Here is a 14,586-nt window from a genome sequence, read left to right on the forward strand (position 1 = left end):
GTGCTGTTCAGCCTCTTGTGTGTCTGTACCCAGGACAGACACCACAGGAGTGCATCTGTTCTCTGATGGGCCTGGGGCCACCACCAACCCACAGAGATCCTGTCCAGGGCACAGGGTGCCATGTGGAAGGGCCTGGCCCTAGCAGGAAGGGTCCTTCCAGTGGGCAGAAACCCCAGAGTCAGAAATCAGGTCTGTTCTCCGAAGCCTGCTCCTTCCTCCGAGAATAAAGCAGAGGATAAGGGACACCTCCAGTGCCCAAAGGACTCAGACAGGGCAGAGGGAGCAGGGGCTGGGAACCATCCCCATCCTCAGCAGTCTTCCAACCATTGCCAGGGAGCAGCCCTTTGGAGTGGCCATCGAGCCTGGTGAGCCCCCAGCCCCGATTGCCGCTGGGCTTGCGAAGTGGAAGAGCTGCGGGAGACAAGGATGCTTAATTACAGAGCAGCCCTGGAAACCAGCAACAGCAGCAGCAGCACTGTGGCCAGGAGGGGAGGCAGCAGGGCTGTAAATAGAAATTGCGGAGGCAGCCGCGGGGAACAGAGTGAGGGAGGCTTCTGCGCCTGCAGCGCTGCAGGTCCCTGCCTTCCCCTCGGCTTCTGTCACCTCTCCCTGACACCCTGGCCCCCCCCCGCGCGACAAGCAGCCCCAGGGCGGGCCTGGGAGGCAGCGGCTCCAGAGGCAGGACAGCGGCTTTGGGTGGAAAAGTGGGTGAAAAAGAGCTGCTCCTCCACCGGGCGCCGCCTTCCAGGGAAATGCATGAGAGTGGTCAAAGGGCCCCTTTAGTCGGCAGAGACCGAGGCAAGATGGACAGAGGGCCAAATTGCCCCCTCTATTCCCAAGAAGAGAATGTGGGATGCCAGCAGTCTGAGCCCCCATCCCGATGGGGTGTCTCCAGGGTGCAGTCCCTCTCATCCCACCCTGACTTTTCCATTGTAGCACTTTCCTCAGAAGCAAGAGGTCTCCTTTCAATATTTTGCAAAGTTTTATTTAAAAATGTTGAAACTAACATCCCACAAGATTTGAATATTTCACCACAAGGAGAAGAGAAATCCTACAAAAATATATATCACAGCGCACAAGGGCAGGGAAGGGGGAAGAGCGAGACTGAGCAGAGGAGCAGGAGGGAGGCTGGAGGGGAAGATGGAAGCTGTGGCAGAACGAGACTGAGTGGCAAAGGGAGAACAAGAGAGGAGTAGGGAGAGCGAAACAGTAGGAGGGGAGAGAGAACCAGTGGGGAGACCATGGTACAGGACAAGAGTGGGAAGAGGGAAAACAGTGGGAGAAGGAAAACAACAGGAAAAGAGGAGTAGAGAGCCAGCAGTTGGTGAAGGAAGGGGACTTCTCTCTATGGTCCTACTAGGGTAGGGCCAGGATTACAGTGGGACATTAGCAGGGATGTAGCTGGGGAGCTGGAGTTTGACCCAGGACTTTTGTGCTGCAGGTCTCAGCTCTAAGGCTGTGTCACAGATGTGGTTTGTCAGAGTGAAAAAAATCAAAACCACAGTTTAATTCAGAACAATTTCAAGGTGGTCCTGTTTGAGAACTTGCAGGGAACGAACAAACCACTGCTTTCCAAGCATTTTTCTTCGTTGGGAAGTGGAGTGGGAAATTAAGGGACCAGATTTGCAAGGGCACTTGGGTGCCATTGTGGAAGAGGTAGATAGCCCTCTCTGAATTTTGGGATGCTTGGCTGGATGAGAGTCCCTAGCAACTGGACTGGAAGAGAGGTGTGGAAGCACACACCGGAAGTCTGCTCCCTGCCTACCAGTTGGAACTAACTAGATGGGAAAGCCCAAGCAGGATTTGGCCTTGTGGTCGTACCACCTGGGTAAAGAGAAGGAGACTCTAACTCGTGCTCCAAAGCAGGAACCTTCCTCCATTCCACTGTGCTCACAGAGAGACCACCCTTGTGTTCAAAAAGCCAGGACTCTCCAGGAGCTCAGCAGAGACACAGTTGCTTCATCTCACTTGGCCCACCTAGATGTTCCCTTTTAACAAACAGCATAGAAATGCTGGGCAGAATTAGGCCAAGATTATGAACACTTCCAGTTGGTTTCCCTGCACACTTTTCTCTCTAATGGAAAGAAAAAACCCTTTTCATTTCTAATGGAAAAAAAAATTCATTCTCCTCCATTCATCTAGAAGACAGGGAAACCTGATGGGTACTCAGTGCTGTCAACCCATCCATGTGCACATCCTACAAAATATTACCCTGGGCCAGGGTAGAGACTTCATACATGCTCTGGTTCCAGTCTGTGTGGGGGAAGATGGTTTATAAGGCCCCAGTCATAGAGAAAACAGATCCAGTGAGATTATTTATTAACTGGAAGAAGCCTGTGTGTCCACATGTGTTCTGAGTGTTTTGTTCCTGGGACAAAGCATAGCAATGAATGTTTGGGCAGGACAATGAAGTTGTTTCCCTGTATCTAAACTGTTTTGTGTGAGAGACTGAATGATTATCATAAAAACATATTTGGCTAGGAAAATTGTTCTTAGAAAAGATGTTCTTTATACCAAAGCCTCTGTTGTTGAAAGAGTTTTTTCTACACAGCTTCACCAGCTTTCCCCTCAGCATCAGTATCCATGAAAGGTTTCACTCCCTGGAGATGCTTTTACCAAAACCAGAGACATATAAAAGGGGAAGGAAGAAACCCAAACCACCAAAATCTGTTTTGTTTGCAGAATTTACAAAAGCCTTCCCAGGAGAGTGCAGGGCTTCCCCACAAGTATTGGAAAATGTTTTCACTATGCCTCCTGTGGTCTCCTGCCTGTCTCCTGTGGTTTCTTACAAACCTTCTCTCCACGCAGCATGTGGAAAGTCCAAGGACAGCCCTTGAAGTGGAAGAGCCTAAACTCTGGCCTTGTTTCAACAAATGGTGCTGATCAAAGAACAATCTAATTAATCTGGTCTGGAAGATTACTTCAGCCAGTTCCAGGTATAGTAAATTGCCAGCAATCAGCTGTGTACCCTCCTGCAGATGTCCTTCCCCAGCAGGGACATGCCAGGGAGAGGGGGAATGGGGGCAGCAATGAATGGGGCAGCGAGCAGGAACCGCCACCTGGTCCTTCCCTGTCCGTCTGCAGCTTAAATGGGCACCAAAGCCTTGCATGGATCCTGAATAAGAACAGGCTCAGTAACAGATCAGTCAACAGTAAAGCACTAATATCCCCTGCTGTAAGCACAGACTCAACCTGTGCTTAGACTAGAGATCTCCAGAGTCCTTTTCCACCTACATCTTTCAGTCACTCTGTGCTTTTAATAAGCCAGTAATTTTATTTGACCTGTCATTTTCTCCAAATCTCTACTGTTTTGGGGAAGCTTATTGTAATTTACACTCTCATTTAAATGCCCTTCGCTGTGAATCAGATGGGACCCAAGAACACCTAATGGTTCAGCTGGGTAAATGGGCAGAACCAGGCCTCTTATGAATTTCCCTGTGCTTTGTCTTATAAAGAACAGGCTTTTAATGCAGAGATAAAGGATGAAAAGCCGCTTCCCCCTCTCCAAGATGACTTTTGTCAGAGACCTTGTATGGTGCATTAGGGCCTTCAAATTGTGGGTGATTTTCATGCCTCTGATTTCATCAGTCCAGCAACTAAAGGTACACTGTAGGGGCAACCTTATCTAAATGTGCATCTTTTCACCTCAGTGGTTGTCAGTGTGGGATTTTATTTAATTTGAAGTTGTCCATAAAAACTAAGAGGAACTATTGTCATTAAGCTGAAATTTGTCATCTCACACTTCCTCAAAGTGACACCCATGGGAAGAGGTGAAGATGCATGGATCCTGCTCAAGCAAATAAGTGACAGTGTGGCTGCCAGCTCCAGAGACCACAACAGCCCTGAAGGACATGCGCAGGCAACCAGTTTGGACAGATACCTTTGCCATTGCTTTCAGTTTCTGAGCAGCTGGGGAACTGAATGAAGCTTCACCTGGGAGCCCAGGTGAAGTTCTCATGCCCTTGGTGAGCACTGCCTTGTGGGTTTCCAGTCACCTTGCATTCCAGAAGAGACCTACCAGCAGTACTTGGCAACCCTTCCAGTGTTGCCAAGGTCAACTCTAAACCGCTCTTGATCATCCCAGGCGCAGAGTCCTGTCTGCTGCCTTGTTGCCTGTGCCAGGAGTATCTGAAAGCAAATCTCTTCTTGAGCCAAGCAAAATTCAAGTTTCTCGTGCCCAGCAATGTCTGTATTTCCCGCTTTAGCTGTGTACAGAACATCGCTAAATAACATAGTGAGCAGAGGGCTTCACCTTGGATTTTCTGGAAAGCATCATCATAGACTGGTGTTACTCAGAAAAACCTTGCTGAAGGAGGCTGAAGGGGTGGAGAGGGAGAGCAAGGGGGCTTTCAACAGATCAAAACATTTGGAAAGCTAAAGGAGTCTTTTCCAACTTTAACTGTCAAGAGAAGTGGCATGGGGGTGGGAATGGAGGGGAAAAAACCTGTGGCTGGAGAGAGGAAGAAAGATACAAGCTGAAAAGAAAAAACCCAAAGGACTGTTAGGCAGAAAGAAACTGGAAAGGTGTTAATATCTTCCATCTAGGGGAAGATAATGTTTCCTTCAAGGAAATGTGTTGTTGAAAGGGTCCAGGTGCTCTGTGAGCCTCTTCTGCCCAAGCTTCACACATCCTTGGGACTCTCAGGAGGGCCAAGGTCTCAGGAAAAAAGATGCCACCATCCAAGTCACCTGGCAGGAAGTCCTGTAGCCGCTGAACTCCAGACGTTCATTGCAAAGCACACGACATGGGAAGGGACACACGGAGGGTGAGGGCCCACAGGGACAGGGGTACGCCTTTCCACCTTGCCTACCCCCAATGTCAGGCATGCACTGGTGAGAGAGTCATGGAGATCCAAGTGTGTCTGTGCACTTACGCTAGAAGAGGGGCTGGGGAGGTCAAGATTTCACACCACCAGCAGCTGTCTTCCCTCCCACCATTCTGCTCTCTCCTCACCCTGTCCTGCATGGGGAGGGCGGGTCCCCAACTTTCCCCCAGCAGGAGGCTAAGGAGACCCAGCTCCTCCGTTTGCCCAGGCACATCCCAGTGCGGTTAGTAAATAATGGTGGTGGTGATGGGCCGTGGCACAAGGAGGTTGTTTTTTTCCTGGGGTAGCAGAGGCAGCAAGAGTCCGTGCTCGCCAGCTGTGACAGGAGGGTAGGGGAGCCAGCTCAGCCTCTCCCAGGAGCTTCACAGGTTCACCAGTGGGATTCTGGGGGAAAGAGGGAATTGGAAATTAAATAGTACTTACACTGCCCCAACCCACCACTCCTGCTAGTCAATGTCACCTTTGCCCTGCCTCAGTGTGCCTGTACCCCTGTCCCCTGACAGCCTCTCTTGCCCCAGCTCACTGGCCACTCACCGGTTGAGCTGGAAGGCTGCATTCTTCCCATGGCCACCCAGTTTCTCTGCACCCTCCTGGCCCTGCCTGGCCTCCTCTGCCTCAGGTGTGGGGGTTAGGGGGTTGCCATAGGGCCCCAGGATGCTGACAGTGGTGGGGGAGAGGTCTGTGAGGGGCTGCTGGCTTTCTTGCTGCCTCCCACTGCTCTGCTGCCCCGAGTGACGTCGGCGTTTCTGATTTCGGTCCCAGCTGTGGAGACAGGAAGGGGTGAGGTAAAGAGACAAACCCCAGCACTTGAAGACAGAGAGGTTTGTGGGATGTACCCCACTGCACTCAGCATTAGAGCCCAGTATGGCCAAATGCCAAACCTTGCAAGGGATTGCAGCACCAGATCTGCACCCCTAGGACAAATGGGTTCCAAGCTCACAGTCCTCCTGTAGACACCAGTGACAGCCTCCATTGGCCCAAACCCCACTCACCAGAACTTGAATATGATTCCAGTGGCAACCAGGACAATGATTATGGAGATGGTGATGGTGACGTACAGCTGGGGGTCCACACCTGCAAGACAGAGGAGTGGGGGTTGTGATGGCCACTCCCTCTGGTCCCCAGAGAGCAGCAGGGCAAGGGGAGGTTCCTGATGAGTTTTGCAGAAGGAGCTGCTCCTGGAGGGGACCAGGGGTGAAAGAAGCGAAAGACAGATTTACCTTCCCCCCGGGGCCCGAACAAGAAGGGCCGCAGGGTGGCTGGGGTCTCGCGCAGGTTGAGCCCCGCATTGTGCAGGAGCGAGTGGGAGTTGGGCTGCGCTGTCGCCATCCCGTGTGGCGAGACAAAGGTGTATCCCAGCGGTGGGAAGCCTGGGTTGGCTGAGTTTGTGTCCCCTCCATCCTCATCCGACACCGTGGGACCCCACACGATGGCCCAGGGGTACTGGGAGGAGGGCATGCCATCCTCGAATCCGGATGGGGTGGCGGGCCGGGCGCCCACGGCCTGGCGCCTCAGCCGCACCACATGCCGCAGCTCTGCTCCCCTCACGGGCAGGGCACGCTGGCGCGGCAGGGCCGAGCGGGAATCCGAGCGGGAATCCTGCTCCGGCTGCGAGGTCCTTTCCCAGATGCAAATGGACCGCGGGGCTGAGGGGCTCCGGCGGATGCAAAGAGGCCGAGGGGCCACTGGGCCCCGGGAGCGAAGAGACCATGTGCCAGGAGGTGGGACGGCCAAGACGACGAGGAGGAGATGCCACAGCTGCAGGGAGTGGATGCAGGAGAGGAGTGGAGGCATCCTGCTGCAGGTTGGGGAGAAGAAGAAGAGAGCCTGATCTAAACATTCCTCCTGTCAAAAGGCCAAACAGCCGGGAGCAGCCCACCACCCACACTCCTGTTTTCTTCCCGCCTCACCTGCCAGTGTGGGAAGCTGTGAACCTACCAGGCACTGGGCTCCATCTCAGATGCAACAGTGTCTTTCCTCAGTCAGGATCTTGTCTCATCTTCTTCACTAGGAACCAAAAAGGAGGGGTGTCAGTGTCCCCTCCAGTGATGGTGGTGGCTCTCTCCTTGCAGGCAGCTGTGTGCCACCCCAGGTGAGCTCCCGGCCCCGGCAGGCAGGGTGAGGGGAGTCCATGCACACACACGTGCACCCTTTCCCGCTCCCATGCCCCCAATGCACAGAGGTGCATCGTCCCCCCGGATGCCAAGTCCACGCAGAAACACATGCATTAGCGTATGCTCACAAAAGCAAGGAGCGATCGCCGGAGCACACGTGCCCAGGCACATGCGCAGCTTCCCTAGGGACTCTCCTGTCTGAGGGCCGGGAGGGGGATTCAGCATCTTTGTTTGCTTATCACTGGAACAAGTTCGAATCTTAATTCCTGTGTTTATTTATAGTGTGGAGTGTGTAATCCATTTATTAAAAAAGAGCCTCTTCGTTGTGTGCCAGAGCAAGGGAGTGAGAGGGGAAGCACTAGAGTGGTAAAACAAGATGACTGAGAAAGAGTGAATCAGCGAGAAAAAGTCCAGCCCCACTAAAGAATTTAAAAGAAAAAATATGCCTATCAAATATTTAGTATTTACTTTCCTCTTAGCTTACATGAAATTACCTTCCCACACTCCTTGTTCTAATGTCCTCTGTACTGCCCCATCCTTCTCCTTCTGCCCTATTCCTCAGTTTTCTCTTCCACCTCCCACGGCTGAGCAACAGAAGCACGGAGTGAGTTCAGGTCCACTCAGCCGGATTTCTGCCCTGGACGCTCAGCACGCTCCGGCATCAGCCCGGTGGCAGCCCGGCTGCCCTTCATGCTGCCCGCCCCTTCCCTCGGCCGGGCACAGCGCCGTGCCGGCCCTCCCCCGGTGAGCTCCTGTGTGTCTGACCCCGGATCCTCTCGGCAACCGCACGCACATACAGGACAAAAAAGAAAAAATCATGCGAGATGTTCAGCCTGCTCCTTCATCGTGAAGGGGAAAGCATGAATGCCGACAACCCATGGTCATGCCCTCCTGCGGCTGCCGGGATTGAGAAACAGGGATGCTTGGCTGAGGGAGTCAATGCAGAGGCCGACCTTGCCCCTCCAGCCCTGAGCCAGCTGTGCTGCATCTTCCGGCTTCCAAGGGGTAACTGCCATTTGCCTCTGCTCACCCCATGCCCTGAACAAAAACTGCATCCCCTCCTGCGTGGGAGGCTTTCTCTTCCTGAGGGAAGAGCCCAGGGCTGGCTGTGATGTACACCTGAGAAGAGGGGCCAGGAGGAAGGGCACTCAAGACTAAGTAGCTGTCTAGCTCCTGCTGCATTAACCAGGGATATTTTTAGTTTCCTTCTGTTAAATATTTAAACAAAGTTCACAGAAAAAAAGAATTGTTGGCTAATGTGCCCTGCCCCTCCCTCCGGGGCAAGATCAGTCTCTGGAGGGATCCTGAGATGAAGATGAGGAGAAAAGAGCAGCTATTCTCAGCATTTCTTTGTTCTTTGCTGCTGAACGTCTAAGCCTTGGAGGGGACTCAGTATTAAAATGCAGCTCTGCAGAGAGGCAACAGAATGGAGCAAGTTTCTTCTGAACCCAGATGCTGCCAAGATCTTGGCCACCTGGATTATGATCACGATACTGTGGAAGATCATGTCTGGCAACACAAATCCATGACAGAATTTATTTTGGACTTTGAAAGGGAGGGAATTCCAAGCATAGAGAACCTCCTTGAGTGAATTCCCAGGCTAGAGGGCACACAAGCTGCAGGAGAGGTTTCAAGGTGGCTTGGAGTGCCTGAGGCCATACCTGGGACTCACCACGGGACAGCGATTCCCTGTGATGAAGAGCCTGCTCTGCTTATGTCACAGCACTTTCAGTCACAGCTCAAGTCTTCGGGGCCTGGGGGCTGTTTTGCATCAGGAAGCAGGAGATGTGTGGCTGGACAGTGCCATCCCAGCAGGGGCAACCTTCTCCAGGTGCAGGTAGTGTGGTACAGTAGTGGTGCGTGTGTAACCTCTAGCACTCCTCCTAACAGCTATGGCTCTACCCTTAGAAATGTGCCTGGGGGTAGGAATGCTGGGGTCACTGTGCTCTCCTCACTTGTTGGGAGATCTCATAATGGAGACATCACTGCTCTTCTAAGCTGAGATGGTGAGCTCCAGTAATGACACCCTAGTCTACGGACTTCCGGGTTGAAAACCTGGGAATAAGAAACCCCATAGAGCCAAATCCTGGATGGTTTTCACACACAGTTGTCTAAATTTCAGCCCTATGGAGCAGATAATGTATGGAATGAGCTGATGAGGGATGAGCCCCAGCACTGACCACCTCATGTGCACATGATGCTGAGGAGGGGACAGCTCATACAAGGGGATGCAAGCCTCAGACTGGAGACACTGCTGTGCATGGGTTCTGCTGCCTAGAGTGACGGGCTGGTGATTCCCGATGCCCCCGCCCCCAAAGGTGCCTCCAGAGGAGTGCAGGAATGATAAAAAGTTGGTTGGTCTGTTGATGCGAAGTCAACACATTCTGGTTTGTTAATGAGATCGTGGCCAAAGACAGAGTGTGTCCTGTACACCCAGAACAGACTGTGGAGCAGCTGGGAGCAGGAGAGAGGTGTCTCCCATGGCATGGAAAGTGTGGAAGCAAAGGAAGGTGAAAATACCAAGTAGTGAAGGCTGAATTCCAGCGTGCTTGGAGCATTTATGTTCGAAATGGAGCTTAGATGTCCCTGTGGATTATTGACTAAACAGCAGACAAAGCATGTCTGGGGCACTCTGCGGTCAGCCACCAGCAGCAGGATTGTGTCCTGGGCACCGACCCTGCTGGGTGGGAGGGCAAGAGTAACACATGCCCTTTCTTCTGGCTCTGGATGCAGCTCCCAGTGTGGATCCTGAATAAACTGATAGACCTTCAGAGCAGAGGAGGGTATGCCAATGCTCTTACTACCTGGGAGTATAAATCCCACCTTATACCATTCAAGAAGCCTTTGTGTGCCAGAGCAGAGAAACTGGATTTCTGCACCAGTACCTCATGGCAAGGCTGTTGCTTTCACATGTTTCCCAGGTCTGATGGCAATAAAACTGGACACAGGTTCTCCCAGAATCTGAGGAAGAAACCTGTATACTTTCACTGTAGATACAGAGCCTTCATTTCAGTGTTCTGGTCGTGTGATGCACAGATGACAGAGTGTGAATGACAAAGCTATTTACCCGGGGCACTTCATTGAATTCAGTTTGTGAATCTTTGTGCTTGAAAGTAGTGAGTAAGAATTACACTGTTCTTTGCTACTCCTTATGGACCCCACCATCACTCCAGACTGGGGCTAATCTGTTAGCAGCTGCTCTCATGCATTTGCAGGATGGAAGCATGAATCCTGCTGCTGTTCCCCACACCCATCTGTGCTTCCTCCCTCTTCGTAAGTCTCCTGCAGCATGGACCCGCTGCTGATGGGACATGAGAGACCAGATCTCAGTAGTCATGCCTCAAAGCATACATATCAGTTCACCAAGCAGGGCTGGGAATTTACATCCTACCTAACGGCTAGGAGCAAACCCTGCTGCAGTCCTGCTCAGAGCAGGGAGTTCTGACTAAATGCTGAATGTGACATCCTGAGCTCTGGAGTTCAGATACTCCTGTGCCCCTGGAAAGCCCTAGGATTCACTTACAATAACTCCTTCTCTGTGTTCAGGATTCTTGTATACCTTAATGCCATAGATAAATCCTATCCAAATAAAAAAGGCAACACGGGAATAAAAGAACCAAGGTGCCAGCTGTGTGCTGTAGCTCCCTCACATCAAGCGCAATCTGTAACCTTCTGTTACAAAATGCTGAAGTTTGACAAATTCAAATGAGGAACAATACTATTAATAAAGAGGGTCACACACCAGCACAATTCACCTAGGCAGGTGGTGTGTTCCTACTGCCTGCAGCTTCTGCCTGGCTGTATTCCTAAAAGAGATGCTACAGTTCAATCAGAAGTTATGGGCTTGGCGCAGGAAATTAAATTGGTGAAATTCTCTGGCCTGTGCTCTGCTGTAGGTCAGTCTCGATGATCAAAATCGTCCCTCTGGCCTTAAAATCTGAGAATCTCACAGCTTTCTCAATGCCTAGCTGAGATCAGCTCTGACTTGAGAGCAGTTGGATGAAGCCAAGCGCACACAAGCCATGTTAGTGAGGAGTGGGTAGAGACTCCTTCCATCCAGGGATAGGAAAAGAGTTGCACCCGATTCTGTCTGGCTTAGCTGGCAGATGATGATCTATCTGTATTTTTGTAACATCTAGAGCTTGACTGCTGTGATACTGTGCCTCTAGGAATGAAGCTGTCTGCTCTCAGAGCACTCCAGCTAGTTCAGAATGCAGCAGTCTGTTTGCTCAGCGACTCAAGCTGCTGGGAATGCATCACCGTGCCCCTCTGCACCCCACATCGCCTCGCCTTGCCTTTGAGCACAGAGTCCGGTGCAAGGTCTCCAAACCAGCATTCAAAGCCCAGCATGGGACAGGCCCCGGTGACCTAAGCAATCAATCACCTCTCCTTATGCAGTGATGACCTCACATGACGGATATATTCCACTGGAACAATGAAATTGCCAACCAGTTTGGGGAGAGGGGGAAGGGATGGAAGAAGGGTAAAGTGGCTCATGACCCTGAAAAATGGAACATTCACAAGAGCTGGGCCAAGATTATGAAACTTACTGCTGGTGAAATAATGCTCACCATTAGCAACCCCGCAGCACCGAGAGCTTCATGCAAATCCTTGCTTCGCCCAGCTCCCCCACTGCAACAATTCCACTCGAAATAGTGATGAAAAAATCAAAACAGACCTGAGGAGGACCCAGCCCTCCTTACAGAGAAGGAATGCTAGGTTGGCTGTCATATTTTAATCTCCCAGGCAGCACTAAGGGCTATGGTGACAGCTATTGATATGAGATTGTGATCTGGGACCACGGAACCTAGCAGCTATCTCCAAGCACTGAGCAGAGCGAGTTCAGGCACTGGCAGTGAGACCCCCCCACACTGCATGATGGCTTGGGCACACCACACCTGTATTTTTGTCAGTGGCCGTGAACACCCTGGAGTTCATGGTCCAAGAGGCAGAGATGCAGTCATTATTGGTTTAGCAGCAGGAAGCATGAACCCCGGAGTTGGTGGAAAGGGGTTATGTATATGCCCTGCTGTATTTGGCTGGGTGGGGACAGGGAAGCAGAGGAATCCCAGAGCAGATGACCCAGGGAGACAATTCTGCTGCACTTGGAGTTTTGGCAGCTGGGACTGTGAATCTGAATGCTGGTACCCTGGGGTGGAGATGCCAAGCCCATCCAGGGAAAGAGTTCCTGCTATGCATGGGGCTGAGAGCAGCACCTCCCAGAACTGGCTGAATTTGGGGGCTGGTAGTTGGAATGCAGCAGCTCATATCAGGCTGCTCTACCTGATGTCTGAGATTGAGAGGGTTGGTGGCAGCACCCAGGAGGATCCAGGAGGATCCCAGAGGGGCTGACACTGCTCACCCTGAGTCAGTGCAGGTCCCGCAGCATTCAGTGGCTTGCTGATAGGAATTCCTGTACCAGACTGCCAGGGTGAGCACTTACAGGCTGGTTATGGCAATCCTCACAATGCGGAGGGTGATGCTGCATTTGGACGTTTTCATAGCAAAAGAATGGGTATGTGAAGCCCATCAATGGTCCTCTGAGCTTAAGTCTCCCTGCATTTGGGAACTGTAAGTGTGGCCCCATTCCAAGCAGCACTCTAGGATGCCGGTCCCCTGCCATCTAGTGCCTGCCTGCAATACATGTCATGAGTCTGACAATCTTCTGCCTCCCAGTTTCCTACTGTTCCCGGGTATCCAAGTGGTTCAAGTGCTGAGTCTCCACATCTGAATTGCTCTCTTTTGCATGGTGCACCCTTGGCCAGGCAGGAGGTGGGACTGACCCCTCTGTTTCCTTTCTCCAGCTGCGCCAATTTGGCTGAAGTCGCCTTCCTCAGCGCAGGCTCCAGTGCTCCAGCACAACAGGTCTGTGATGGAGCCCGGAGCTGGAGGGTAAGAGGCAGCGATCCCTCGGCTGTGCCCCCTCCCTCCCGGCTCCTCAGCCATCCCCTGCCCCTGACTAAAAGAGGAGGAAAATGAGTGGGGGGAGAAAGAGACAGCCGGGTGGAAGGAGACAGGGCACCCAGATCAGGAAAGGGAAAAGAAAAAGGGGAAGAAAGGACACAGGGAAGGAGACGGGGAGAGATGACTTGGAGACGGGCACACAACCCCCTCTCCCCCGACCCTGCAGCCCCGTCCCCACTCTGTCCCCCAAGCCCGGGCTGAGAGGATGAACTTACCTTGCGGGGAGACGAGTGGGGCGCAGCCGGGGCGGCGGAGCAGAGGGCTGGGGGAGCACAGCTGCTGCTGCCCGTGCCTCTCATGGCCAGGACGAAGGAAGGAGAGGAGGAGGAGGAGGAAGACGAGGAGGAAGGTTTGCTGAGGCTGAGCCTTGGCTGAGGGAGAGGGAGCGAGAGATGCCTTGAAATAAACAGCTGCCGAGGACTGGTCCAGCCCCTCTTTCTCTCTCTCTGTCTCTCTCTCGCTCGCTGCCTCCCGTTAACCCCATGGCTGCTGGCTCGGGCGCGCCCGGCACCGTGGCCCCCGCTGCAGCCCGCGGGGGGCGCCGGGGCGGCCGGGCTGGGGCAGCGGCCGGGCTGGGGCAGTGCGTCCCCCCGACCCGGAGCCCCCTGCCCCGGCGGCCGGGAGCGAAGGCTCCTCCCGCTCCTTGCCCGCCCGCGCTGCGCTCCCGCAGCCCCGCGCCCGCCGGACCTGCCCCCCGCCGCCTCCCTGCCGCTGCCCGCAGGGCTCGGCTCCGCTCGGCTCCTCTCCGCTCGGCTCCGCTCCCCCGTCTCGTCGGTTATTTCGGGATCTTCACAGGAAGCGATTAGGTTGCCATGGAGAGAGGTGTCTCCAAGGGACCCGTCGCTCCAGCTCGCTCCGGCGAATGCCACCCCCGGACTGGTCCGTCCTTGGGGGCGGAGGCCCCCCGGGATCCCCCTCCCCCGGGCCGCCCCCTGGGGCTCATGCCCGCCGCCCCTCGCCTTTCCGCCCCGCAGCAGTGCCCTCGGGGAGATGCCACCCCTCGGTCCCGCCCCCCGTCCCCCGTCCCCGCATCCATCATCCCCGGGCTTCGGGCCCCCGGGGCCCCGTGGCCGCCGCGATACCGGGCGGGGGGAGCGGCAGAGCGGCGGCCCCGGCGAGGCACACCCCCGGCGGAGCAGGCGGCGGGGTTCGGTCGAGCCTCACGGGCAGAGCCCGTGGGACACACGGGTGAGGTATGAGCGATGGAGAAGCGGCAGGGGGAGGAGGGGGATCCATCCAAGGTGTGTTTTACCCGTTGAGGGATCACCCAGGTCTTTTCAGCGTGTCCCCAAGCGCGTTTCTGCCAGGGATTGATGGGATGCGTCTGGAAATGGTGGGGATGTGACAGCAAAATTAAAGAAAAAAGCTGATGTGCCTTTGAGGGGCCGAGTGTTTCACAGGGAACATCTCCCTCCACCATCAAGAACCAAACAGAAAGCACAGACTAAATCAGAAGGGAGCAGCTGAGCAACCAACGAGCGAGAGAAGAAAGTCAATGACAGAGAGACAGTTTCCACTCCAGGGCCTGAAATATGAGGAAGCAAGAAAGTAATTTCCTCAGATCCTCGAAAACAATCAAACTTTTCATCATAAAGTGATGAGGAAAGACTCTGACTGAACCTGGGAAAAAAAATACCAGAAAGAAATAGTAGAGACAGCACTGAGCTATAAAGCAACCTGCC

General features: G+C 53.5%; 1 protein-coding gene across 5 annotated transcripts; it reads right to left on the reverse strand.

Moving 5' to 3' along the window:
• Positions 1-963: 963 nt before the first annotated feature.
• LOC116992122 (PILR alpha associated neural protein) lies at positions 964-14,262 on the reverse strand. Of its 5 annotated transcripts, none has more exons than XM_033051358.1 (7): positions 14,157-14,262; positions 13,120-13,275; positions 6,765-6,833; positions 6,047-6,624; positions 5,819-5,900; positions 5,361-5,588; positions 964-5,210 (listed from the first exon to the last, which is right to left on the reverse strand). In XM_033051358.1, the coding sequence occupies exons 3-7, from the start codon at positions 6,779-6,781 to the stop codon at positions 5,189-5,191; spliced, it is 927 nt and encodes a 308-aa protein (XP_032907249.1). In that variant the 5' UTR covers positions 6,782-6,833; positions 13,120-13,275; positions 14,157-14,262; the 3' UTR covers positions 964-5,188. The 5 variants fall into 5 exon arrangements, with proteins under 5 accessions (XP_032907249.1, XP_032907250.1, XP_032907252.1 ...); XM_033051359.2 differs by lacking the exon at positions 14,157-14,262 and adding an exon at positions 13,592-13,814 and having other exon boundaries at positions 6,047-6,621; XM_033051361.2 differs by lacking the exon at positions 14,157-14,262 and adding an exon at positions 13,592-13,813 and having other exon boundaries at positions 6,047-6,621; positions 6,737-6,833.
• Between the last annotated feature and the right edge of the window lie 324 nt (positions 14,263-14,586).

Source organism: Catharus ustulatus, chromosome 2 (assembly GCF_009819885.2).
Source record: "Catharus ustulatus isolate bCatUst1 chromosome 2, bCatUst1.pri.v2, whole genome shotgun sequence".
Taxonomy (NCBI): domain Eukaryota; kingdom Metazoa; phylum Chordata; class Aves; order Passeriformes; family Turdidae; genus Catharus; species Catharus ustulatus.